Source organism: Photinus pyralis, unplaced genomic scaffold (genome assembly GCF_008802855.1).
Source record: "Photinus pyralis isolate 1611_PpyrPB1 unplaced genomic scaffold, Ppyr1.3 Ppyr1.4_LG2, whole genome shotgun sequence".
Lineage (NCBI taxonomy): Eukaryota > Metazoa > Arthropoda > Insecta > Coleoptera > Lampyridae > Photinus > Photinus pyralis.
Genome location: NW_022170403.1, coordinates 7,558,232 through 7,584,397, shown reverse-complemented (window position 1 = coordinate 7,584,397; position 26,166 = coordinate 7,558,232). Strand labels below are relative to the sequence as shown.

The following is a 26,166-nucleotide window of genomic DNA, read 5'->3' as shown; positions in this document are numbered from 1 at the left end:
AGAAAAATGCACTACCTACTGCGCTAAGTAGTGTAAACTGAGTGTACCTCGTATCCTATACATTCGTGATAATTGATAATATAATGGTTTCTTTGTATTTTCATTACCCACAAAGAATGAATCAGTCACCTCTATTTCGATTTCGATGGGACTAATTAATGAACTCGATTTAAAAAGGTGGTTTATTTAAAATCTCTTACATCGAATTGTATTCCAAGGATTTAATGTTGCTTTGTGCGCACATTTGCGCTTTTGCCAGTACCTCCCGTTGATGGTCTGTGAGTAGGTAATTAATGAGTACCTCAACTGGTTGTGATTTTGATTTTTGTTAGATCTCGAAGCGTAAATTAAGCGATAAAAGATCTCATTATGAAAATTTTTAAATAAGGAGTAGGTAGATATCCCATACCGAATTATTACGAAAGGAACGAAACACATGCGCATGATAATAATTTTGTACTCGGCGCGTTTTTATCTGTCTAAGCAGACACAGGCAAAGGCAAATTTTAAAGGAAAATACGTAAGTGTATTTGCCATGTGCTGGTCTTTTAGTATCGCTGTCTATGCTTTGAGTGTTATTCTTCTCTGAGTATTCTGTCGAATCGAATCGTTGTTGTGAACTTGTAGGTAAGTTATGTGTTATAATTTTTGATGTTATAATACACGCTGCGTGTATTATAATGACTTCTATTTATTTGTGTAATTGTGATCTTATCAAAAAGCGTACCTACCTGTTCCTAATTTTCGGTCTTTTAGCAATGGCCAACAAATTTAGTAAACGAGGAAAAAATCCCGGAGCTATAGATTCTTGGCTAGATTCCTTAGGATTTTACAGGAAGAATGTTGCCTACGATGAAACATGTTTATTTCGAGCTGTTGCCGAACAGGTAAAGTACCTACGCAGGTAAATACAATTTATTTCGAAAATGTCGAATCAATTTTCAATGTTTCTGCTTTCGTACCTACTAGGGTAGAATGGCTGTAAAAGACTTCATAACATTTTGTCAGCGTTACTTACTGTATTTTCTTTACTGTAGGTACCTACCTGTGTTAATCTACCTAATCATAATTTCATTATAAGATACAAAAATATGTTACCAAAGCAAATTTAATTTTACACTAGCTTTTCTCAGAAACTTTTCGACTACTTATGTTTCATTCGTGTTAAAACACGGATTAGGTGTACATATCCCTATATTGATGTAAATTGTAGGTAACGTGACGAAGATGGGGAAAGATTATTTTAGCGATCGTTCACATACCTACTATTATACATAGCGATCAAAAATGAGTGACCGTCTAGTCACTTTTGGAATTTTTGTTTACATGGGAAATCCTACTTAACTTGAACTTTCAAAGGCGACTCGACAGTCACTCATTCTTGATCGCCCGTTAGTAACTATACCTAGGTTGGTGGCGAGTTAGGTTTACAAAGGAAGGCAGTGTAATATTTTTGAGACTCCCGATTAAGGTTTGTACGTGTGGCTCCCAGTGAGTGGTAGATAAATCTAACAATTCTGTACAACAGTTTAAAATTAAATATCATTTTAAGTGAACTGATTTCAAAGATTTTAAAATTATTATAATTTAAAAACATGAATGGAGAATGAACACATGACAAACCTAGAAATATTGTGATTTACTTATGTATCAAGTTTTTACAACAACACTTTAGACACGATACACGATTGTTTAATAACAATTGTGTCTAGAGAAGTTTATAAAATGTGTTATACATACTATACTTTTTCTACGAGAATTCTGTTGCCACTTGCATTAGTTCAGAAGGAGCAGCAATAATATTTTTCTCTCCATTATCTTTCTCTGTGTCCAATTTTTGTGAAACGGGGATTCGCCAACTACCAACTTGATTTAGTCAACAAAATTCAAGCCGTGTTTAATGTAACTTCGGGCGTGTTTAATGGCCGAAAACACCCAAACGGGCCCCAATGTGTATCTGATGACACAGAGAGATGGGAGTAGAAAAAACAATTTTGCATCATTGGGTTATCGAGTTACTATTGTAGTACAAAATAATTTCTTAACTGTAGTAGGTACCCTTAATAGGAGAGCTGATAGACATTTTTGGGTAGGTATTTGAGGCACGCTGAAAACTTGTTCAATACTTCTCTAATAATACCCAAACACAGAAATGCAGCCGTGGCTGGGGAGAAGCGGGGCTAAATCAACCCTTTATATTTTTAAAGATAGGAATTTTTTTCAAAAAATGATCTTGAGGCACTTTGAAATTTTTATTACTTATAAATTTAATATTTCATAAGCAGAAAAATAAGGGCTGATTTAGCCCCGCTTCTCTCCAGCCAGGTCTGCATTTCTGTGTTTGGGTATTATTGGAGAAGTATTGGACAAGTTTTCAGCGTGCCTCAAATACCTACCCAAAAATGACTACCAGCTCTCGGACTACCTGTTCATTACAATCACATGACTACCAAGGGGGACATATTTTATGGTAATTTTCATTGTTCCCTTTGCTAATTTTACCCCGCACCACACTTGGCCATGGAATCTTAAATAGTACCACACCTTGTGTGACTGGTACCACACCAAAACTTTTTACAAATGCTACGAGCCCTAACACATAAATGTTCGGACACTCAAAATTTTAAAAATATTGTAACTTAAAATCATTGTATTTTTTTTTATTATTTTTTCTTACTATAGCCACAGATCTACACATACACAGATTGCTAACCTTATGCATTTTTTGGGAAACAAATTTAGGTATACTTAAAAGCGCCCTCTATTGCGGAGCAGTATAAACATGTACCGTTTAAAACTGTAATATGACGCTTATGGATTTATGCGTTAGATGTCGCTGCAAACAATTTGAAGCGGTAAAGTGTGCATAATTCGAATTCGTTACTCGTTATTTTTAGCATTTGATATTTGTAATCGGTGAATTTATTTTGTGATTTGTTTCGGACTAGTTGTTTCAGTGTGTTATTGTTTAACTAATTTTGTTTCAACGACATCTAACGCATAAATCCATAAGCGTCATATTACAGTTTTAAACGTTACATGTTTATACTGCTCCGCCATAGAGGGCGCTTTTAAGTATACCTAAATTTGTTTCCCAAAAAATGCATAAGGTTAGCAATCTGTGTATGTGTAGATCTGTGCTATAGCTATAAATTAAACATATTTATAGTAGTAACTGTCATTTTATATTTTGTTGCAAAATTAATTAATTACAAATGTCAAATAACACAAAACACCATCAAATTAGAATTTAAAGGGACACAAAAATGTTCGGACACCACCCCTTAATAATGAGTTACATCCCCTTTGGCTTTAATAACAGCCTTGATTCGTGTAGACATGGTCGTCACAAGAGCTTTACATTAATCGGTGCCAAAGGTACCCCAAATCTCTTGTCATTTTTCACTCAAAGAAGCAATATTGCGTTGCGGATGAATACTCAAACGTTGCTTTATTTTATGGCACACTGTCTCAATGACAGTGAGATCTGGACTGCATGAGGGCGCCTCTAAAACACTATTATTGTGGTCTTGTAATCATTTCTTAGTCGTTTTTTGCTGTGACATGATGCTCCGTCTTGTGGAAAAACAAAGTCTGCATCAGGTGAAAATGTCGCAAGTGAACGCAATCAACTTGTCCCAGGCCGTTTGCCGACATACTGCCCCACACCGTTACACCACTGGGGAATTTTACAGACCGCTTTAAGCAATCTTTGTGAAATGCTTTGTTTTCCGTTCTGATAACTCTTTCTCGATTATCGCCTACACTGATATCAAATCGAGTTCATCACTAAAAATGGCTTTTTTCCAGTCTTGGTAAGACCACGCCTGCCGTTCCCGAGCCCAAGCCAACCTATTGTTTTTCTGTTTTAAAAATGTTTTTCTTTCGCCTCTTTAAAAAAGTATTTTCTAAGGCTCACTAATTTTAATCTAAAGATCCACTTACTTTATAAAAATGTAATCTTGATTTATGGATCCACCTATGACAGGTTTAGCGAGAAAGATGAGCATTTGTTACTTCGTTCCATGTTACCGTAAGATTCTGTACTGTGCTTCGTTCAGATTTGCAAATTGTTATCAGCGCTCTCTGCATTCTAGGGGTAACTATTGGCCGTCTTCCTGTGTTGTTTCCTGCAACTTCGATTGATGCTGTTTTCCCATAGGTACTTTGTTACAATTTTCTGCCACCGTGGACATGGACAAATTGAATTCCTGACCTATTGTCTTAAAGGATTTTTCCCTTATGAAACCATTTTACTATTAATGGTCTAATTTCTTTCCGTGTTTCTTTGCCACGTGTCATTTTTTCTTTTAACAAAAAGTCAAAGTGTATTGACAGGTTATAAAAGTTATTATTTTTTGTTTTTCTTGTGTTACCTATCTAGATCAAACTTTCAAATATATGTGGTGTCCGAACATATATGTGTCAGTTAATTTCTGACCTGGATTTATTTTTTTCCCGGTTCTGTTTTAAAAATGCTAGATGTCCGAACATTTATGTGTTAGGGCTCGTATTCATCACTCATCAGTGTAAATAAAATGACATTCAGGTTTACTATTTTAATATGGCTAAAATTGTGATTATTTTAAGCACAGTTAATTTGCACTAAAATTATATTAGTATAAAATGGAGTTTTGTGAAATGATGTGCAAATATGAAAGTAACTTCAATCATTTGATCCTTAGTGTACCTAAGTAGACCATTAAATTATTAAATTAGATAAAGCATATAATGACTGGACTAGAACTTTAATTAATCGTAACGCACAAGTATATCCTTATATCGAAGATTAATATTCTAAATGAAAAGCAATGGTTAACTAACTAAAAAATAATAATTGACAGTCCCTTTTTTTCCTAGCAACAGCGCGCTAGATTTTTCGACTTTATTCCATTTTAAATTGAGAACATAATAGTCCCCTAATAGTCTCCCCCTTAGACCATATAGTACATGGACTGCTATTCGCCCTATGCTTTCAATACAAAATGGATGGTCACGGATAGAGGGCACTGTAGTCGTGGGTATGTGAATCTCAGGGTAAACTAAAGTCGTGTAAACACCAATAGGATCGCTTAAAGAGCAGCTTTATAGTAACCGCGTAGTACGGGAAGCTTTAAATGCTCTTCATTATTTGCTATACGTCCACAAATAAGAATAAGTTTGCTTTTTTTGGGATATCTAGGCGATTAATTAATTGACGTTTGTTAATTTATAGGTTGACAGTCTCAAATCGTGTCTCATCGGACAACTTCGGACAGACTCGTTTACCCTGAAACTCACATACCCAGGCGATGTCCTTGACCATATTTTAGTTACAATTAGCAGTCCATGTACTATATGGTCTAAGGTCTCCCCCCACAAAATTATGACAGTAATTATAAATTTAAAAAGTAAAGCGCGGTTTAGACGCTACGATCTTGGTTTCGATAAATCGTAACGATCTGATTGTCCAATTTATCGTTCAATAAATCGAAAGAGTGCGTACTGTTTACATGTATCGATTTCTTGTTCCAATCTCATTGTCGATCACGGTTTAATACAGTTTTTATTTTTTACTTTTCAACTTGTCTTTTGGTTCTGTCCACTAATATAAATTATACTCGCATTTTATTGCTTATAATAGAATCTTAATCTCGATTATGATTTATGAGTAGCCATGTGTCGCTAAATATTTTTTTGGGGTGGCCAAACTTGATCGCCACTCGCCAAATGTAAAACGTGTGCGCTAGAGAACAGTTCAAGTAGCCCAAATGGATACAAAAATGGTTCACTTCGGCAACATTAGTCACAAATCGTAGCGATAAATCGCTGATATTATTTACACGTTCCAATTTATCGCTACGATTCGCAGAAATTGAAGCCGGTCGCCATCAACCATCGAATCCAATTCCAATTCCAATAAATCGCTACAATCCTCTGTTCACACGCAACGATAAATCGTAACGATTCGATCGTTACGATAAATTGTTACAATTTATCGTAGCGTCTAAACCGCGCTTAAGAGTTGTGACAACTGTTTGAATCATATGACATAGTCTCTAAAACGTTCTGGAGGACGGCGAGGTTCAGTAGATCGTCAGACGGATGTTGGAGATTGTCCAATTTCTGAAGGTTCAATTTCGACATCAGGAATGACGTCCGATCCAGGGGTGGCTGGTAGGAGCAGGGACGCCATTTTTTCGTGGTGGTGGTCAATTTCAGGTGATTCCGAATCTGAAGTAGTTTGTGGAGATTGCATGGGTTTCTGACGGTTGAGATATATATCGACGTTGGTTTTTCTCAACTGGTTTGTGTGTAGTTTCAGCCGGTAACCATTATTAAGTTCAGCTTGGTAGTGGAGATGTCCGAATTTTTTGATGATCGAACCAAATTTCCAAGTATTCTTGTTGTTCGAATACCATCTTGCTAGTACCTACCCTGTCCCCAATTCTGAAGTACCGTGATGGTGGCAGGTCGAATTGTACTCGTTTTTGGACTTTGAATGTAGGAGGCTTGAAGACGTCGAGCTGGCACCTAATGTTTCTATTCAAATACAATTCGGCTGGAGTTTTGCCATTCTGGAGAGGAGTGGCTTTGTACCTAAATAATATTTCACGGACCTTGTTTTGAATAGAACCTGGTTAGGTCACACCTCAGTTTTGATTTCAAGGTTTGTATATAGCGTTCGGCCAACTCGTTAATTGCAGGATGTCCTGGCGCTATAAACTTTTGCAAAATATGCCATTGTTCAGACAGAAGATTTTGAAGGCTGAAAAATTGTCGCATTATCTGATACCATGATTTCAGGGAATCCATGAGTGCAAAAAATGTCCAATAGCAGCTCTATGGTGGTTGCAGTCGTCGGGGCGTTTTTAATTATGCCCATTTTGACTTGGAATCGACAAGGACTCGAAAATGGTCATTCAAAAACGGCCCAGCATATTCAATATGGACGCGTTCAAAATTATGCTGCGTATTGTCCCAATGATGGAGAGAAACATTAGCTGATTAGCTGGACTTTTCTGGGATAGTGCGCATTCCTGGCAGTTTTTTACCATTGCTTCTATATCTTTGTCGATGTTGTTCCAGAAGCAATGGTATCTTGCCAGCTGTTTAATTTTTACGACGTCCACATGTGTTCGATGCAGGTCCAAGAGAACTCTTTCTTGAGGTTTAGGAACGAAATTGAACATGAGTCGGCCTGAGTAATGCTTTATTGAAATTCAGTTTTTGAAAATCTGGTTTCGGGAGGAGCGTCATACCGGCGCCAGAATCCACTTCGAAGGTTTGCGGTTTACCCTCAATGATTCAACAAAATATTTTTTTGTGTCTTGACCAGGGCTGGATTTTTCGGAGATGTCGATAATTTGGTTGATGGCACTCAAGTCATGAAAAGAGTTTATGTTGACAAAATTTGTGTTTTGAGTTACAGATCTTTTCTTCTTGGTTTTCTTTTGCATGAGAGTTGAAATACAAACGGCTGACCCCTTTCGTTTACAAGAATCGCACCGGAGTTTTGATATATCAGCACGGCAATCTTTGGTAGGGTGCTTAAAAGAACAACGGAGACTGTGGTTGTCGAGTCCTAGGTGCTGGTAATTGAGTCGAGACGGTGATTTTGAACGCGAATCTCGAGACGAACTTTGTGTATTGGTAGATGAATTATTTGAAGACCTGATTCGATTGTCATGGTTGGTGGATGGATTTTGGGCATGCGATCTGGGTTGTCCAATTTTGTTTGTCGTTTCCTCTACTAAGAGATACTGATAAAGTTGGTTGACGGTTAGAAATTTCACGGCTATTTTAGACGCCTCAAGTGCAACTGTCTTTTTCACGATGTCGTCGAATTTCGATTTTTCATCATCCAATTGCAACATTTGTTCCTGGATAGCATAGTCCCGTATGCCCCGAATGAGTTGGGCACGCAAAAATATTTCCACAATACTTTCTGCGTGACACACAAAGGCACAATTGGAAATATCGCGACGCAAATCCGCAATGTAGTCTGCAATGGACTGCCTGTCTTGTTGATACAAAAATGGGTTTCAAGTACAAAATTGTCAGTGTTGTTTCGAGCAAGGTAACTTCATCATCTAGGTTTCCAGGTTAATTTTTACCAATCCAATGCATCTGGTTAAAACATTGCGGATCTCCCAACTAGCAACAAGCAACATGAACACCGACAGTTTTTTGTTTTACATCACCTAAAATTACTATGGTGATCTCTATTTTTCCCTTAAGATTATATGTTTTGGGTGATTAAAGCAGCATGTACTTTGTTACTTAATTATGAATGGATTGCAGTGACGTATTTTTTTTATGAGCAACTGTACTCAATTTTGTACAGTTGTACCGACAGGACCAACACTGCAACACAGCCAAAACAACCGAGGCGCGCGGCGCAAGCCCGGACGTAATCCTTCCTTCTTTCCCCAGCGACAGTTTTGCCTTTACATGAACAAATCGGCGCGCGTGAAATCGAGGCGGAAAGCCTGCAAGTATTCCTCCGTTCTTTCCCTAGCGACAGTTTTGTCTTTACATGGACAATCTTTCGCGTGCGATTTCGCGCACGCAAGCCTTTCGCGCAGGAAAGAGTGCTCGTCTAAAGCAGGCTATTTGAAAGAAATCGTGAGCATACCACAGAGATGTGTTTACCTTTTCTTCAAATGTAGGGATTTAACCCTACATGTTTCTTAATTGAAAAAAAAATTATAATTGCATGGAAACTTTTTATGTTAAGTTGGTGTCCATTTAAAGGTCAATAAAATAAAGTGAATGATCATTTTTTAGTTGTTTACATCTCAGTTGTATCATGAGAAAGTTAGGAAAGAGTGTATCATATATGGCAAAAAACATATGGAAGATTTGGGCGCATACTTCATCAGCAAACGAGATTGTTGGAATCGATTGATAAAGTTGGATCTTCATATGCAAATTTGTTCCGATGTGGAAATTCAGTTAATTTGCAACACTTACAGGTAAGGTAATTGTTTGTGTTTAAGTAACCATACCATGTGTTTTGTAGAATTAATATATCCGTCCTTAATGCAAATGATCACAGTGTAACCGAATTTCAATGTAATTGTAGTAGCGCAGGTACAGATACTATACGACTGTGTAAAATGAACGAAGACCATTATGACTCTGTCTATACAAAGCAGCATATAACTGATGCAGGATTTTGCCAATGTAAGTGTTAAATATATAGCGTATTCTAACCACTAACACATGTATTACTTTTGTAGCAATCATGTACAATTTACTTTATGAATCTGTATTTGAAATTCCGAATGTATCATCCATTGTGAATGCAATGCTTCATGAAAAACAGGCAGTGTATACTGTGTTTAATTGTGATAATGATGTATCGGTAAAGGAAGAATGCTTTGAAGAAGAAGAAGAGGTGGATTCAGATGATAAATTGGCATTAGCAAGTGTACCTCAGCCTTGTATAGTAGCGCCTTTTCCCTTCAAGGTTGCAAAAGCATTGGATCCAAATATGTATAGGAATATTGAGTATGATACATGGTTGGAAGTTCGCAGAGGTAATGTCTCTTGCTTCACTGCCTCATAAATTATTGTCAATTACTTATCACTTTGTACATTTTTTAATTTTTATTTAACTTTCTTTCTTGATGAACAGAGTACATAAATAACTGTCGATCTAATACTTTGACTAATTAATTCCCGATTTAAGGATATCAGGTAATATACGAGGTACCTATATTTTAAATTGAAATTTTGTTAAATAAACAAAGTTAGAAATTTATTTATTATTTCTTGATATAATCTTCTTTTACCATGCATTTTTTGCCATTTTTATTTTAGTTTGTTTGGACTTTGAATTTAATTCAATCTAAAATCACGTTCGTAATTTTATGTACCTAGGTACTTTCATTTTGAATAGTGAAGATCCACATCCGCTTTCATTCCTTATTGCCGGTGACTAATCCTTTATCGATTTGATGACCCTTCGACAATATACTGTTCAATACAATGCTAAAATTTAGGTTACATATCCATTATTATACGGTATATGCTGCAGCCCTTAAAAACCTTGCGTCTTGTTATTGTATAGTTATTTATATAACAAGAGCGCGAAGTTCGATTTCGCGCATTGAGACGTAATACCCCCAAATGCACTACAAACTGTTGAAGCACAAGTGATACAAAGCTCTACAAGAGAATATTTAAGAAAATGAATTGAATTGCAAATGCAAGATTAGCAAAATAAATTCAATGCAAAATATAAAAAACTTCGTTGAAACATTTTTGGTATGGAATTGTTGCTAGAACAGATATCGCATTACCTCTCTGAATTTCCAGACTTACCTATACATTGTTTAAGAAATTCAGTTGAAAGACTGTCTAGATTTCTCAAAAAATTTTCCGTCCTATATCCTTAATAAATGACTTATTTATTAATGAATTATTTAGACTAGAATCAATGATATTAAAGAATCCATTCCTTGATTTGTTTAAAATTCGATTGTTACAAAATCATGGCCAACTACTTTAAAGAAAATGCGAAAAAAATGGCATCAATTCCGAGATCAATTCAATGAAATGGGAATAAATCAGGAACTGTTAAAGATAGCTATAGGAACATGTAATATCAAAATATGCCAATTTCGATTGTCTATCATGCAATAGTAAGAACATGGTCATTCCATTTCAAAAAACTGAGTTTATAGACTTTGAAGTTTCTTAAATTTGGATCTCCATGGGTGCAATTGTACGCAACTTAACTTTTTTTTAAGTACACTAAAAGAAAGCCCTATTCATCCTCTATGCATTGATAAAAATGGGTTGCCATGACTATAACCGTTTTCAAGTAATCAATTATCAAGGTACCATCTGCATCCGCCATTAGGTATTTTTCATAAAGTCAAAATAACTTAAAAACCATAAATGGCAGGTATCAACATATGGGTATCAAAACAACTGAAATTTCACGCAGAATCCAAAAATGCAATAAAAAATAGAGGTTGCCATTTAAAATAACGAAGTTACTATCTACTTCCGGTGTTTCCGGAAATGCGGCCATTTTGAAAATATTTTACATCGATTCGGCCTTCAGAGTAACTCGTAAATACAAATTTTCAAAAACCTACGTATTTTACTGTCCCAGAAACATTTAACTAAAGCTCCCAAAAAGAAACACCCCGTATATGTCATAACTCATAGGACCCTAGACTCATTTGCACGACTTATTTTGAGACTACACCTACACTAATATCTAATATAAAACAATTATTTGTAGCTATGCGCCTGGGAGACTGGTATTATGGTGATGATAAACTGATATTAGGCACTCGTTGCATTGTTGATATAAATGGTGTGTCGGAACCCTGTTATATACAGGAAATAAAAAATAATCAATGCATAGTCTACATCACAACCTTAGCTCAACGCAAGACAGTAAATTACTCAGATCTAAAACCTGAAGATAATGCTAAGCCATGGCCTTTGCCTTTTCGTTTTATAAGGAAGTTACCTCAGGGGTCTACTGAGCTGATTAAATATCAAAGTGAGATGAGCTTAAAAAAACGCAGGGATAAGCCTCGTGCTATTACAAAAACTACAATGGATACTGCAAATGATACAAAAACATTGGATTATCAGGGTTGTAATCTTGTAAGTACTTAGTTATTAAAATTTTTGCTAAAACTATGTCGATATAGGAAACAAGTGAAGTAAACGCATCGGAGAGGCATCTAACTCTAAAGATAACAAATAATTGCAATAACGCTGGCGTTGATGAGAATCAAAATTGGAACCAGAGCAATAATTTAAGGCGATTGGAGCCCATATCTTTGCCGTGGTTGGAACAATCCACTACATGTACACCTGAGAATGGATTTAGCAGCTTGAATAAATCTCCTACCGCCGAGCAAGGTGAGTTTCAAGTGTTTCAACGCAATGATCATATGAAAACTTTTTTTTTCACTACTAGCGTCTGATGACATGATTATTAACCTTTTTTCCACTTGTAAAGTAGGCTTTCTCGGCATTTGTTCAAAGTGGTTAATAATTTTTTATTATTAACTAGTAGTCAATAATGAGAACTGTCACGCTGTCACTTTTAGAAAACACAACCCGAAATTTCGCTCAATGAACGTTTAGACAAGTTCTCTAAAACGAATAATTGCCACCATTCGCAATTTCCAGAGAAATTACATACCTAAAATTATCACATTTTGAAAAAATTCGAACGAAATTACTCTTTGAAAAATCTCAATGACAGAACAAAATACGGCCTGTTTGACTTGTACTTCCACGTACTTGATTGACATGTTAAATTAAGAAACAAACAATTCTGTCCAACCGTTAACTCTCTTATCAATATAATATGTTAATTTAGAGGATTTCAAGTGCTAGTAGTGAAAAAAATAGTATATATACCACGGTAGAGAAGTCTATTATTGCCTTCGCACCTTACACCCCTCGGCGCAAGCGCCTCGAGATGTAATCTTGGTGCTCAGGCAATAATAGTGGACTTCTCTACCTTGATATATAATGTACTATTTTATTATACCTGAATCACAATCTCCGTTTTAAACACTCAAATGCGTGCGAAAAAAGGCCTTTAAAACACACGTGCTTTAAAGTTGCTAAGTAACGATACTTCAAGCATGACTTTTGAAACTGTCATCTGGGTGAAATAAAAAATCTTCCTAAGTCGCTTTCTGTAAATGCAGAACATTTCTTTGGCTTGTACCTATCCTTTGGTTGAAGCTTTTACAAACGCGCGTAATTTAGGGTATGCTTCCAAATCTGGTCAACTTTTTAGTCCCAGCAATAAGTGAAGTTTTGAATGAATGCACCAAAAGATCAAAGATTTAAATACCTTTGACATTTCCTTCATATATACTAGCATTATCGATGCATTTAAGACTTAATTCGTAAGTAACTTCCTATTCATCTATGGAAACAACTTTTCATATGCTTGATAATAGGCTTTACTGGATTGAGATTTTACACCTACCAACGTTTGTTTAGATTTTACAACAAGCGATTTAATCGACGGTGTATTATCTTTTTCAACGGAAATCGTTTTATTCACAAAGACGACGATTTTTATAAGCAAACGTCAAGTGACATTTCCATGGCAATCGTGAAATTACGAACACCCAGCCCACTTAATTAGACATGTATTCGAGTGTAACGTCAATATGATTTCATTGAATTTCCTATTTTTAAATTATACTGCAGGTATAATAAATAGTATATTAAGTATGGAGAACGGTAAGGGATTTTTACCGTTCGAAGACAATTGTTTGGAGGAGGAGCGAAGCGACGACTCCAATTATTGTCTGAGAACGGTAACCCTTAACGTTCGACGTGCTTATAACATTTTTTGCGCGATCGAAATTAAAATTACCCAACCAATATAAATATGCACTAAGAAATTAACGAGCAGAATAAATCGAAATAATCGAAGTAGTATGGTGTACATCACTAGGTAACCAGTTTAAATGTCAAAATTGAAATTAATAATTTCATAAAAATGTGCATGTGTCTGATGTAGTTTACTAGCTTTGCACTTCCTTTATGACTTTATGAGCGTCTTGCTATAGGAAACAACAGCACAAATTGTACGTTTAATGTACCTAACAATAATTAAAGATTAAATGTAATGTAAGACTGTTGATTTTTAAAAAGGCGTCGGTAAGTATTTTTGCTGTTCTGTTTTTAGATCGGTAAGTAATTTTGGCGTCGTCGTAATCATAGCAACTGGTAAATTCTACGTACTGTCATGGAAACACCCATGGTAAATAGTCAGAAATGACCGATCGCGCAAAAAAATACTATAAGATACACGTGTATAATTGGTCTTTAAAGCACTTGCAACGTTAAAGGCACTCCGCTTTGCGTCGTGCCCTTAAACTCGTTGCGCGTGCGTTAAAGACTTGATTATACACTTGTATCTTAATATACTATTTTTAAATTGAGTGGTTTCATTGAAAATTAACGTTCAGTATCCACATTTTACAATACCTTCCAAGGGCGGATTTACAACAAAAGTATTGGGGGTAATAGCCTTCCTATGAATTAGGTACCTATAATTACAAACGCGCAGATACAACTTGCCATGAGTTTTAAGCTACGCTTAACTTTGTTCGTGCAAACGGTCATAAGTTTGTCCACATGCTGTGATACTGTTTCTTATCAAATTTTACAATTCCCTGCGGCCTGCTTTCTAAATATCTAATTCAACAAGATATGTATTTTTTTCAAATTTATTCCTAAATATAGTTAGTAACTTAATACTTATAAGCCTCTTTTCATGGAAATCTTGAATACAAAGGTCAAGTAGGTATAACGTATAAGCACAGATAAATTGGGTATTTTATCTGGTATAAGTATTTGAAGAAGTAATTGAACAACTTTAAAAATGGGTATTTCATTTTAAATTCTAAGGAATGTCTCCAGCCTCGCTGGAGGGTTGACTTAATTAATCAAAATCTGAACGTAAACGATTTACAAAAAGCGCATTTCCATTTGCATTCATTTCCCATTTGTAAGATGCAACTTCTGTTAAAATCGTAAAAATCCGGTCACAAATATGAAAAATAGCGCTGCAATCCATTTTTGACGTGCTACTTCAATTTCAGTTTATATAAGAAGAATTTCACTTCAATGCTTTTCTAAATAAGAAAGTTGAAACTGCTCATGCGCAAATCTAAATTTTGAAACTAACGTTAGATTTTCCTTTGTTCCAAGCGCCTATGTATCAAATTTCATTTAAATATGCTTCCATAAATGCGCAAAACCAAATTTTGAAACAGGCGTTAGATTTCCCTTTATTCCAAGTGCCTATGTACCAAATTTCATTTAAATACTTTTATAGATAAATAAAAAAGTTCGCAATTCGGTTCATAAATGTTCGAGATGCGAAAAGGGCACTGTGAATTTTGAATCGATTCGACTCAACTTTTGGCATTGCGTATTATATGGCTAAACTATGCCCATATTGAATTTCATGCAATTCAGTTCATTCATGCAATTCAGTTCATTCATGCAATTCAGTTAACTAACTGAGACATCAAAGCGATCTGACATTTCTAAACAAAGTTATCGTTCACACGGACAGATAGAGGGACAGACAGACAAAGGAACAGACGGACAGACCAACAGACAGACAGCAATACAAAATTATAAACGATCTCTATGATCGTTAATAAACGGCAAAAGTGTAAAATTATGGAACATGTAAAAAACGTTTTTTTTTGTTTTTTTACAATAACTTTTAGTAATAAACGCAGAAAAAATGCCTTCTTTGGTGCAAGCCTCGACACCATAACGAACCAAATAGCGAAAAAAGTAGAACAATAGCTCTTAAGATAAAGAACTAGTAGCGTCTCAACGAACGAGCGGACGGACGGACAAAGTGGCCACAATAGGGCATTTTTTATTTTTGTCAAAATGCGCTAAAAATCGCTTTAATCTGGGCACTGTTTGTACTACGGGATTAAATTTGTTTTTTTTTTAATACCACTTCTTCATGTGATTTCGTCTTACGCGCCCTACCTAGAAGTTTTACCTCTTCCATATAATCCAAATCTAAATCCGTCCTTGACCTTCCCCAACAAAAGTTGGAATAGTAATTATTGCACCAGTTTGAATATGCTGCTTATATCACTAGTGTAACACTTAGATTTCATTTTTAGAAACTACCCAGGGCGACAATAACTTCTATTATAACTACGAGCCAAATTTACACATTCAAGTACCTGTATGGATTCCACCATCCTATACACAACCGTCCGATCCAGGTGTAATTTTCAACCAGACCGAAAATGTGTCACCAAATTCTGACCGATGTACGCAGAATGTTGTTTATTATCAAATGGATAACCCTTATACAACACCATCTGCTTTGTTGACACCGCCAATTAGTACGCCTTCGCCAACTATAGTACCACTTAACCCTTTTATAAATGATAGAATCGTTTGTAGCAACCCAGTAACTCCAACAGTGGATCCTTACTCCTACATGTGTCCTGTCCAGCCACATACTGCACCAGTCTATTATTCTTATCCTTCTCATCCTCCTACGTATCCGACAGTTGCGCCGCGTCCTCCGGCCCCATTACCTTCACCTCTTTCAGTGTACACATCGCCTGATGTTCAGTACTTAACCACACCTTACATATATTCTCCTCAAACTCCACCTATATCCTGGTTTCCTTCTAATGTCAGCCCTCAAGGCTTTATTTTCCCAGCTCCACTTAACTAAGATAGGTATATAGATAAATAGATTTGTAAATGCTCAATCTTACAATTGTTATACAAGTTAGTTCCAACTCAAATGTAATAAGTACATCTTTTTTTTGTGTATATTTTATATTAAGATATATATTTAAAAAAACACGGGTAACATATTTTTGTTTTGTATTCAGAATAGGAGTTTAGTTGTTTTTTTGGTTTGTGATTAAAAAACTTCCACTCTGTTCTCTAAAACCGTTGATATTGTTAGCACTTCATTTAGTTTATTGTTATTTAAATATGTATAAATCATTATTTATGTTGGGTTTTCTAAGAATAAAATTAACTGAAGATGCATTTTTTAAATATATTATGTAGTGCACTGTGAAAGGTGATTTTCGTTAAATTTGAGTAACAAAAGTTACGTAGAAAGATTAAAAATCGTCTATTTTTGTCGAAAGCTTAAAGGGGTAGTATACCCAAAATCAAAAAAATTGTAGAAGAAAATCTAAGAACAAACATCAAACCGGAGTTTTCTACGATGAGTAGTTTTCAAATTATTAACGATGAAAGTTTGAAAGACAGAACATGTGACGTCATCCCGACATCGTAGGTGCGGCGGCACGGATCCAAGCAGTCCAAACGCGTCAGTTCTTTCATATTCTAGTTCGCTTTCCTTTGAAAAAACGAGAAAACCTTACTGAAGTATCATCCGAACATATATCCTCATATAAATTTGAATATTTGTAATCAATTTCTGTACCCAGCTCAGATTGGATAGGTACCTATGTTTTCAGTAAGCGTTATTGGTACCATTTGATTCAGTTCTTCTGTTTGATGTTGAACTGGTTTCTCCACTACGAAATTGATCGTTTACCCACAATAAGCAATCGGGCACAATTTTACTTTCTTAGATAAGTTGACTGGCGTTTTGTAGCTTTATTAGGACCTTTGTTTCCTGTGAGATGTAATAAAGAAGGGATTGCAGTTATGTTAACCTTCTCTAAACCTTATGCTGAGGTACAGGGTCCTTTCCTTCTTGTATCTTCCAAAAAAAATTATCATCTTTAAAGTGGACACTGCAAACGACGTGACTATACTATGATTCAGCGGTTTTTTCTAATTTTCCAGACTTTATTTCGACACGGCTCCTTCTTTTCTAGGGGAAAATTTGCAATGGAACATTGGCATTTTTCAAATTATTATTGCAGGGGAAAACACAAAGTTAGGCATTTTTGAAAATAATGCAGATCACAGACTACCAGTCTCAAATTAACACGTCAAACGTCATCGAATCCATATATTGCTATAGCGCGCCACCGACCCATTTGTCGGGATGACGTCACAACGACCGTTTTTTACATTCGACACCTTACCATTTAATAACGAAACGACGTAGCGACTTGCGGTTTTCACCGTTACTCTTAGATATTTTTAATCTATCTTTAGACGAAAACATGAAATTTGGGTATACTGCCCCTTTAAGACATGTTTGTTGGTATGCTCACTGTAGGCTCCGTACAATATCTACATCTATCAATATCATATCAAAATACTTATATCCCTGATGGAAATATATTAGACTCGCCAGGAGACAATGCCGGTCTACAATTGCATGGTTTAATTGAAAAAGGTATGATTGTAGACCGGGGATCAGGTGTTCTGTGACAGACATTCTCCTGGCAAGCATTATACATATAGTTAATTCATTCCACAATCCAAATATTCATCAAGTACCATTCGTCTATGATAGTACTCTATTAACTGAAGTTAAAACTTTAGCGAAAGAAGGATCAGTTGAAAGTTGTACACTTGCGGTCTGAGATCTCGTAGAAAGTGAGAGGTTCCACCCTGTATATACAACTTACGATGATACATACATTTTTGAGAGTTGGCAACCATGCAATTTCTAGGTGGGAAAAAGCTGCCTGCGCCACCTGGAAAGCACGAACGGGAGTTACGTTTGGCATCTTGTCTTGAATGGCGGTCTTGAACGCGTCGCCCCATAAATGTTTGTTGTTATTTTGTGTTAATTAATGCAGGTAGTAATTTTTGCATTTCTTTATATCGTATTTGTGTTTTGTATGCCGCATTTTATATTTTTTTGTGTGCTTCAATCTTTGTTTTTGAAATTTACTTGATTTAACCGCAATGCAGAATCATATGTGTGATACCGTTATGCTATTGTTTGTAATTGTTTACGTTTTTGGTGTAATGTTTGCTTAATTTATGTTTATTGATGTTGATTACTTGGTCTTGTCCCTGATGTTACATTCATATAAGTTTGGTTCATTTTATTTTATTATGTGGAAATTACCGATTCGTTTGAGGTTTGTACTGACTTGTTGTTTGTTACTAACAATTTTGTAAAAAAAACTGTAGTCAACATTGAAGTACGACACCTAATTCCGTGATTGTCTTCGACATCCAACTGTATAGGTTCGAAACCAGGGGCGGACTACCCATCTTGCAGGAGCGAGATTACGCTAATCAAAGCTCTTCAGTTTAGAATCTATGTGCGTTAAATGAGTCGCGATTCAATAATTTCACATATCTTGTTTTTAGTCAAATTTGCCTATAAGGCCGTGTAATTTTCCATCTTGCTTTCAACAAAAGGACTTTATTGCACCAAAGATGAGTCACATCCTGTGTATTTCACCCTTTCTCAGAATCTTGGTACCTGCTGCTACCTCACCCATTGTCCCCAAAAACTTGCTTTAACCTTGAGCGTAACCAAACTTGTGTATATGCATTTACTATCTTTGTTAATTACTGCTTAAACTTTTACAAAATATTTTGTTAATTAACTTTTGGACTGTTTTAATCAAACTGCAAGGTTTTTCTTCGTCGTACTCTTTTTACCCTTGGCAGTGACTTTTGCGAGAGTACGATACCCTTCTGGCTTTGCTTACATTAACGTACATCAACTAAATTTCCGGGTTTTCACAATCATAATAATTACGATCATTATTAAACAAACTTTTCACAATTTCAGTGTTTTATTTAACGTTCCTTCCCTATTGTGCTTCTGGTCAAAGCGTTGTCTACAACTAACGTAAGGGGGCCCTGCCTTAGATGTTTCATCATGTGCCACTTTTCCATTTAAGCGGAATCTTGTTTAGTTTTGGAGGGAATAGTCATTCGGGTGGCCATTTTTAAACGTTGCCTGGTTGACTTTATTTCCGTGTTCTTGTAGTGTGAAGTTAGCGTAGAACGTGGGGGTTAAGTACACTACAAAAGCAGTAGACTCGTCTATCATACTTAAATTAACGTAGGTTAAATTCTGTTGTTGTACATCAGCACATCTGCGTGCTTATATACCTATTAGCTCGACTTTTGTATGGCTACACCTGCTCATCTTGCAGGCGTTAAGTAATATTCATAATGATTTATTTCTTGTCTTGCTTAGGTGCATAAATTATGAATATGAATGTTTTTGTCGTTTGACAAAGTTTTGCCGCGATTTGGAATGATGACTGTCTATATACAGTGAATTTTTTTAAATGCGAACAGGAGTTTGCATGCAATGTAATTTCCCTATGTTCGATTTTACAAAAAAACACATCAATCTATTAAGTAGTTCAAATGAGTAGTAGATACAATTGACAACTGTCACATTTTTAAAAATACCGCCGTCCAATTTAATTACGAAATCGATTAGGTTATTGCTTAGAATGTCAAGGAGGACACTTTGAACATTTCTTGTAGTTGTTTGCGTTATTTATTTTCTTCATTTATGTATTGAATAAATATAAATCAAATTAGTAGAATACCAGGTACACATGACTTTACAAATAATTGAAGGTTGGTTCACAATGAGTTGTGGTGTCAGTAGGTGGCCTGTGAGGTCAAGTTATCGTAAGTTTAAGAAAAATTTATCCTAAAGTTGCTATGGCCTCACATGGGTCTAGGACACTACGCCGAATGCCCACATCGCCGACCCGATTTTTGGATGGTCCATATCGCCGACTAGGGACACTACGCCGATGGACACTACGCCGACAATGCCCACATCGCCGACAAGTGGACAAGGGACACAACGCCGACCATGCCCACATCGCCGACAGGTGTACAAGGGACACAACGCCGACCATGCCCACTTCGCCGACGGACACTACGCCGACCGTGCCCACATCGCCGACAAGTGTACAAGGGACACTACGCCGACCATGCCCACATCGCCGACAAGTGTGCAAGGGACACTAGGCCGAACGTGCCCACAACGCCGACTATTCGGAAAAAAAATACTAGGGACACTACGCCGACAGCGACCACATCGTCGACAATGGAGAAGTTTCCAGCTTTTTGGTATAAATTAATTATGAAAATTTAAGTAAAATGAAACAAAAATGTGATAGAATCAATAAAATTACTCCACAAATCCCAAAGTTACAATACTAAAGTTGCGATTGGAATAATAATTTCGGGACGTCACTTCACCTAGTTTGCTAAGAGCATGTCTTGAGCATGCGATCAAAAAAGAGTGGTATCGCCTATGAATCGCCTTTAAAAATTTTTGTTTATATGGGAAATCGTATTTCCTGGAATTACGTAAAATGACGTCACCGACACTGCCGTTCCGCGCTGAATACCTAAACTTAAATAATATATTTTTGTCATTTATTTCCGGATTTTGAAATTTCTTTTACTGGTTTATTAGTTTTGATCTATATTTTGATGTCATTAGGCTTAATATAGTAATATCATGTGGTTGAACGGTAAAAGATTAATGAATATCGCGATTCTTAAATTTCACATTTAGTCAAACAAAGCGAACAACAACTAGGGCTGATTGTATAAAGGCTGGTTGAACTTCGCTTGTAGTTAACAACTGGATTAAGGTATAAGAATGGTTAAAATTTGACGTTTTGTCAAACTTCAACCAATTACTTAGGTATCTTAACCCATTGATATAATCCAAACGAGGTTTAATCTGCTTTATACAACCGACCCTTATGCCCGTCAAGAATCAAGACGGGATTCATGAAACTAGATTAGCAAATACGATCTTAAATAAACAACCAGTTATAATCGGTCATTTGCGCATGAATCTACCATTATATCAACTATTGGTGACGTTTTCTGTCAATCCCAGAATTAATCTTCGATCTCGGATCAATCTACGAGTTAGTACGAGCATTAGTGTCCGCTTTACTAACAATGACACTTACTAAAAATCTTATATTGCTTGGCCACCTTGGATTATAAGGTAAGGTGTATCCCATTCTGGTACTTTTAATCAATGATTAACTGTGACCATCGTTTATGTAATTGAGTAACGATTTATTTTTAATGTTTAATGTGTACAAAATATGCTAAACAAGATTCGAGACAAGATTAGTTCATATTTTATGAATTTAATGTTCATAAGCACATATTTTAACAAATGAATTACTTTTTACTCCATATTCACATCTTCCCATAGTGGAATACATCCGTTTTTTCTCATAAACTATATTTTTATTTCAATTTGCTACCTAGGTGTAAATATTTTAAGCATTTTTACACTTATCGAGATAAACACAAATTCAAAGGGTGGCACGGTGGTAGAATTCATTATTTTTATTCTTCGCCAATGCAAGTTATTTCAGTGCGTATAAAACTAAAGTGTGTAACTTTGTTTCACTGGCGTTTCGTCACAGTATCTGACGTCATGTCATAGCAAAATTAAAGCAGGTCGTAAATTAGTACCTACTTATGAATAATTTGCTACCCCCACAAACAGTAATACACATTTACCTTGTTTGTACTAAAAGAAATTCTTTCTTGGTTTAAAATGCAGTTAGTAATTACCGTAGTATAAGTTCCTATCTACAGAAAAAGGTCAAAAATCTCACTACCTGTAAACAATATTTTACTAAGAGCGGCACCTTCTTTGAACATTAATCCGCAATTCTGTATTTACCTATGACCCTAATACAGATTTTTCTAAGAAAAACCTTCAATTACCTATGCAGATGTTGGGACAACATTTTGATAAAGTCACGATGGAATATACATAATGGAAATACAGAGACCGCCAGCAAAGGTTCCCATAGTAAAGGGTGAAAATTCTCACTCTACCTGTAAACAATATTTTACTAAGAGCTTCACCTACTTTAAACATTAATCCGCAATTCCGTATTTACGGGTTTTTCTAAGAAAAACCTGCAACTATGCAGATTTTAAGACAACATTTTGGTAAATTTATGGTAGAGTATAATGGGAATACAGAGACCGACAGGAAATAGCAGGCGCAAATTAGGCAGAGCGTACATTTACAGAAAAGGTTATTTCATTATTGCTCGAGGAATAAGAAAAACAGATTAGAATTTCTAAAACCCTTATGGATATTGAATAGATAATCAGTACATTTTAAGAAATTAGCTGAAGAGGGGTAGCAAATTGAAATAAAAATGATCAAAGTCCTCGTGTGAGATCGAAGGGACTTCAGCGCATTTTTGTGTGGCAGATCAGTGTTTTATTAGCCAATATTGACTCCACGTACCATCAATAAGATCTTGCCGAAAGCTACCACGTTCACTTTGTCGGTACCATTTTCTCACTTACCGTGCACTCGCAATTCGCGTTTGAAGTTTCGACTCCACCATCAGTAAGATCTCGTCGGGGGTTACCACATTCCCTTTGTCGATACACAGTTCCGACGTCCCGTTCATTCGTAATTCACATGTTGGTAGATTTCGCTAAAATCCCGGCATAAAATCGTATTCAACTTTTGAGTACTTCACATAGCTCGACCTTCTATTAGTGACACGAGAAAGAGAGACCGCGATTCGCGCTGTAAGAAACTTTTGGGCGCCCAAAGTCGACTACCCCTCGAAGCGCGCCGCGCAAAAGGTGGTTTATTTCGCCCCTAGGAAAAAAAAACAAAATTTCGCCACGCAGGAGTTGTGCGCGTTGACAAGATCTTCCCGACGACACCAATTTGAAAACAATCGGAGAAAAACTGTAGAAGAAGATAGATAAAAACTGAAAAATCTCCAGGTTAGTATAATACTCTCGGGGATGGCGTCCAGATGTCGTCGACTCCAAATCTTGTAGCCCCATCCCTAACGTTCTTAATTACACGGCCCCGATAGTTACATGTACACTCCTTGTCTTTTTACAAGCGTTTTTCTACGGGCGCGCATTTACTGCCAGCCAGCCAGCCAGCCAAAGTGAGATTAAAAGCTACTTTTTACACAAAAAAATTTTTGCAAAAATGCGCTAAAAATATATTTTATGAGAAAAAACGGATGTATTCCACTATGAGAAGATGTGAATACGGAGTAAAAAGTAATTCATTAGTTAAAATATGTGCTTATGTTAATATTAAATTCATAAAATATGAACTAATCTTGTTTAGCATATTCTGTACACATTAAACAATAAAAATAAATCTTTATTATATAAACGATGGTCAAAGTTAATCATTAGCCAGGTTGCGGACAGCATTTTCCGTTATGTTAGACGGCCATTTTTCCTTATAATATAAGTTTATAAGTATAAAACATTTTTATAGCAAAGTGAAGTTGCGGTGTGTGCTGGGCGTGTTCAATTTTGCTTATAAGTTTGAAGGAGTCTTAACCTCACTTTTATTTTACATTGTGTTAAAATGTCCAAAGTTGGTGAAAATGAACTCCTTTTTTTAGAAGTTGATGACATTGAAAGTATCCTTATTTATAAAGCCTTCCTTCCTACTATGCTCTTAGACAAAAAGAAAAGAACTACCGCCAACATAAACACTGCACAATTGTAGGTTAGCAGGAAAATGTTATTTTTATGAGTGATTACCAGAGACATGGAAAGTCTCTGGTGATTACGTACTGCGCAGTGACACATTATAAGAACTTCATTTTCATTGGTTCCGCTATTTATAAATATATCGTACAAAAAGCCCTCATACCGTAAATTATTTCTACAAAAATTTATATTTCTTATGTTATAAGAAAAAATGGCCGTCTAACATAACGGAAAATGCTGTCCGCAACCTGGCTATTGATTAGCACCAGAATGGAATTGCACCGTACCTTATAATCCAAGGTGGCCAAGCAATATAAGATTTTTAGTAAGTGTCATTGTTAGTAAAGCGGACACTAATGCCCGTACTAATTCGTAGATTGATCCGAGATCGAAGATTAATTCTGGGATTGACAGAAAACGTCACCAATAGTTGATATAATGGTAGATTCATGCGCAAATGATCGATTATAACTGGTTGTTTATTTAAGATCGTATTTGCTAATCTAGTTTCATGAATCCCGTCTTGATTCTTGAAGGGCATAAGGGTCGGTTGTATAAAGCAGATTAAACCTCGTTTGGATTATATCAATGGGTTAAGATACCTAAGTAATTGGTTGAAGTTTGACAAAACGTCAAATTTTAACCATTCTTATACCTTAATCCATTTGTTAACTACAAGCGAAGTTCAACCAGCCTTTATACAATCAGCCCTAGTTATTGTTCGCTTTGTTTGACTAAATGTGAAATTTAAGAATCGCGATATTCATTAATCTTTTACCGTTCAACCACATGATATTACTTACTATATTATGCGTAATGACATCAAAGTATAGATCAAAACTAATAAACCAGTAAAAGAAATTTCAAAATCCGGCAATAAATGACTGAGAAATATATTATTTAAGTTTAGGTATTCAGCGCGGAACGGCAGTGTCGGTGACGTCATTTTACGTAATTCCACGAAATACGATTTCCCATACAAACAAAAATTTGTAAAGGCGATTCATAGGCGACTCCACTCTTTTTTGATCGCATGGTCAAGGCATGCTCTTAGCAAACTAGATGAAGTGACGTCTCGAAATTATTTTTCCAATCGCAACTTTAAAGTCTTGTAACTTTGCCATTTGTGGAGGAATTGTCATTATTAATTAATAACAAAAAACTGGAAACTTCTCCATTGTCGACGATGTGGTCGCTGTCGGCGTAGTGTCCCTAGTATTTTTTTTCCGAATAGTCGGCGTTGTGGGCACGTTCGGCCTAGTGTCCCTTGCACACTTGTCGGCGATGTGGGCATGGTCGGCGTAGTGTCCCTTGTACACTTGTCGGCGATGTGGGCACGGTCGGCGTAGTGTCCGTCGGCGAAGTGGGCATGGTCGGCGTTGTGTCCCTTGTACACCTGTCGGCGATGTGGGCATGGTCGGCGTTGTGTCCCTTGTCCACTTGTCGGCAATGTGGGCACTGTCGGCGTAGTGTCCGTCGGCGTAGTGTCCCTAGTCGGCGATATGGACCATCCAAAAATCGGGTCGGCGTTGTGGGCATTCGGCGAAGTGTCCCGCCCCCCCTCACATGGCTTCTTTAAAGAAATCTTACCGAGTGCTCTTCATCATAAAGACTGTAGAGTTGCTGTTCGTAGTCACACAAGTTGCGCGATTTGGTAATTTGAACCGCGCACACCTCATAGATTGATGTGTTTTTTTTTAAATCGAACATAGGGAAATTACATTGCATGCAAACTCCTATGTTCGCATTAAAAAAAAATTCGCTGTATATACAGGGTGTCCCTAAAAGGTCTGTACAACGCGCTACCAGGGGTTCTTGGTATCAAAATAGGAGGATTTAACCCAATTACCTCTATCCAAAAGTGCTTCGGTAAGGCGCTATCTACCGCCAAAGATTTAAAAAAATTGTTATTTTTATTTTATCGGAAAATGGTTTTGCCGATTAAAATGAAATTCGGGATGTGAATGTCTAATGTAAAAAGGGTCTTTGTGATATCATCGTTTTGATTGTAGTTGTTATGGAGGTAGTAAAATACTGACCATCCACATCTGAAGAGGTCTAAAACTTTTTAACTACTATTTTGACGGTTCTGAATTTTTAGACACTGATAGACAGTTTACTTGCAAGCATTTTTTGTCTCTTGATGTATATCGCTATCTGTGATGGTTTACGAAAAAAAAAAATTTAGGCATGATGAATGGCATGCACCATACATGCGATGCCTTGTTGGATTACAAAAGTGTGTACAATTTA

General features: G+C 36.2%; 1 protein-coding gene across 1 annotated transcript; it reads left to right on the top strand.

Annotated features, from left to right (window-relative positions):
• Nucleotides 1-460: 460 nt before the first annotated feature.
• On the top strand, nt 461-16,405 carry LOC116165038 (protein ovarian tumor locus-like). Its single transcript, XM_031479307.1, has 8 exons — nt 461-627; nt 757-887; nt 8,770-8,957; nt 9,005-9,168; nt 9,225-9,524; nt 11,243-11,616; nt 11,664-11,877; nt 15,654-16,405. Exons 2-8 carry the CDS (start codon nt 759-761, stop codon nt 16,220-16,222), a joined length of 1,938 nt encoding a protein of 645 aa, XP_031335167.1. The 5' UTR covers nt 461-627; nt 757-758; the 3' UTR covers nt 16,223-16,405.
• Nucleotides 16,406-26,166: the final 9,761 nt, after the last annotated feature.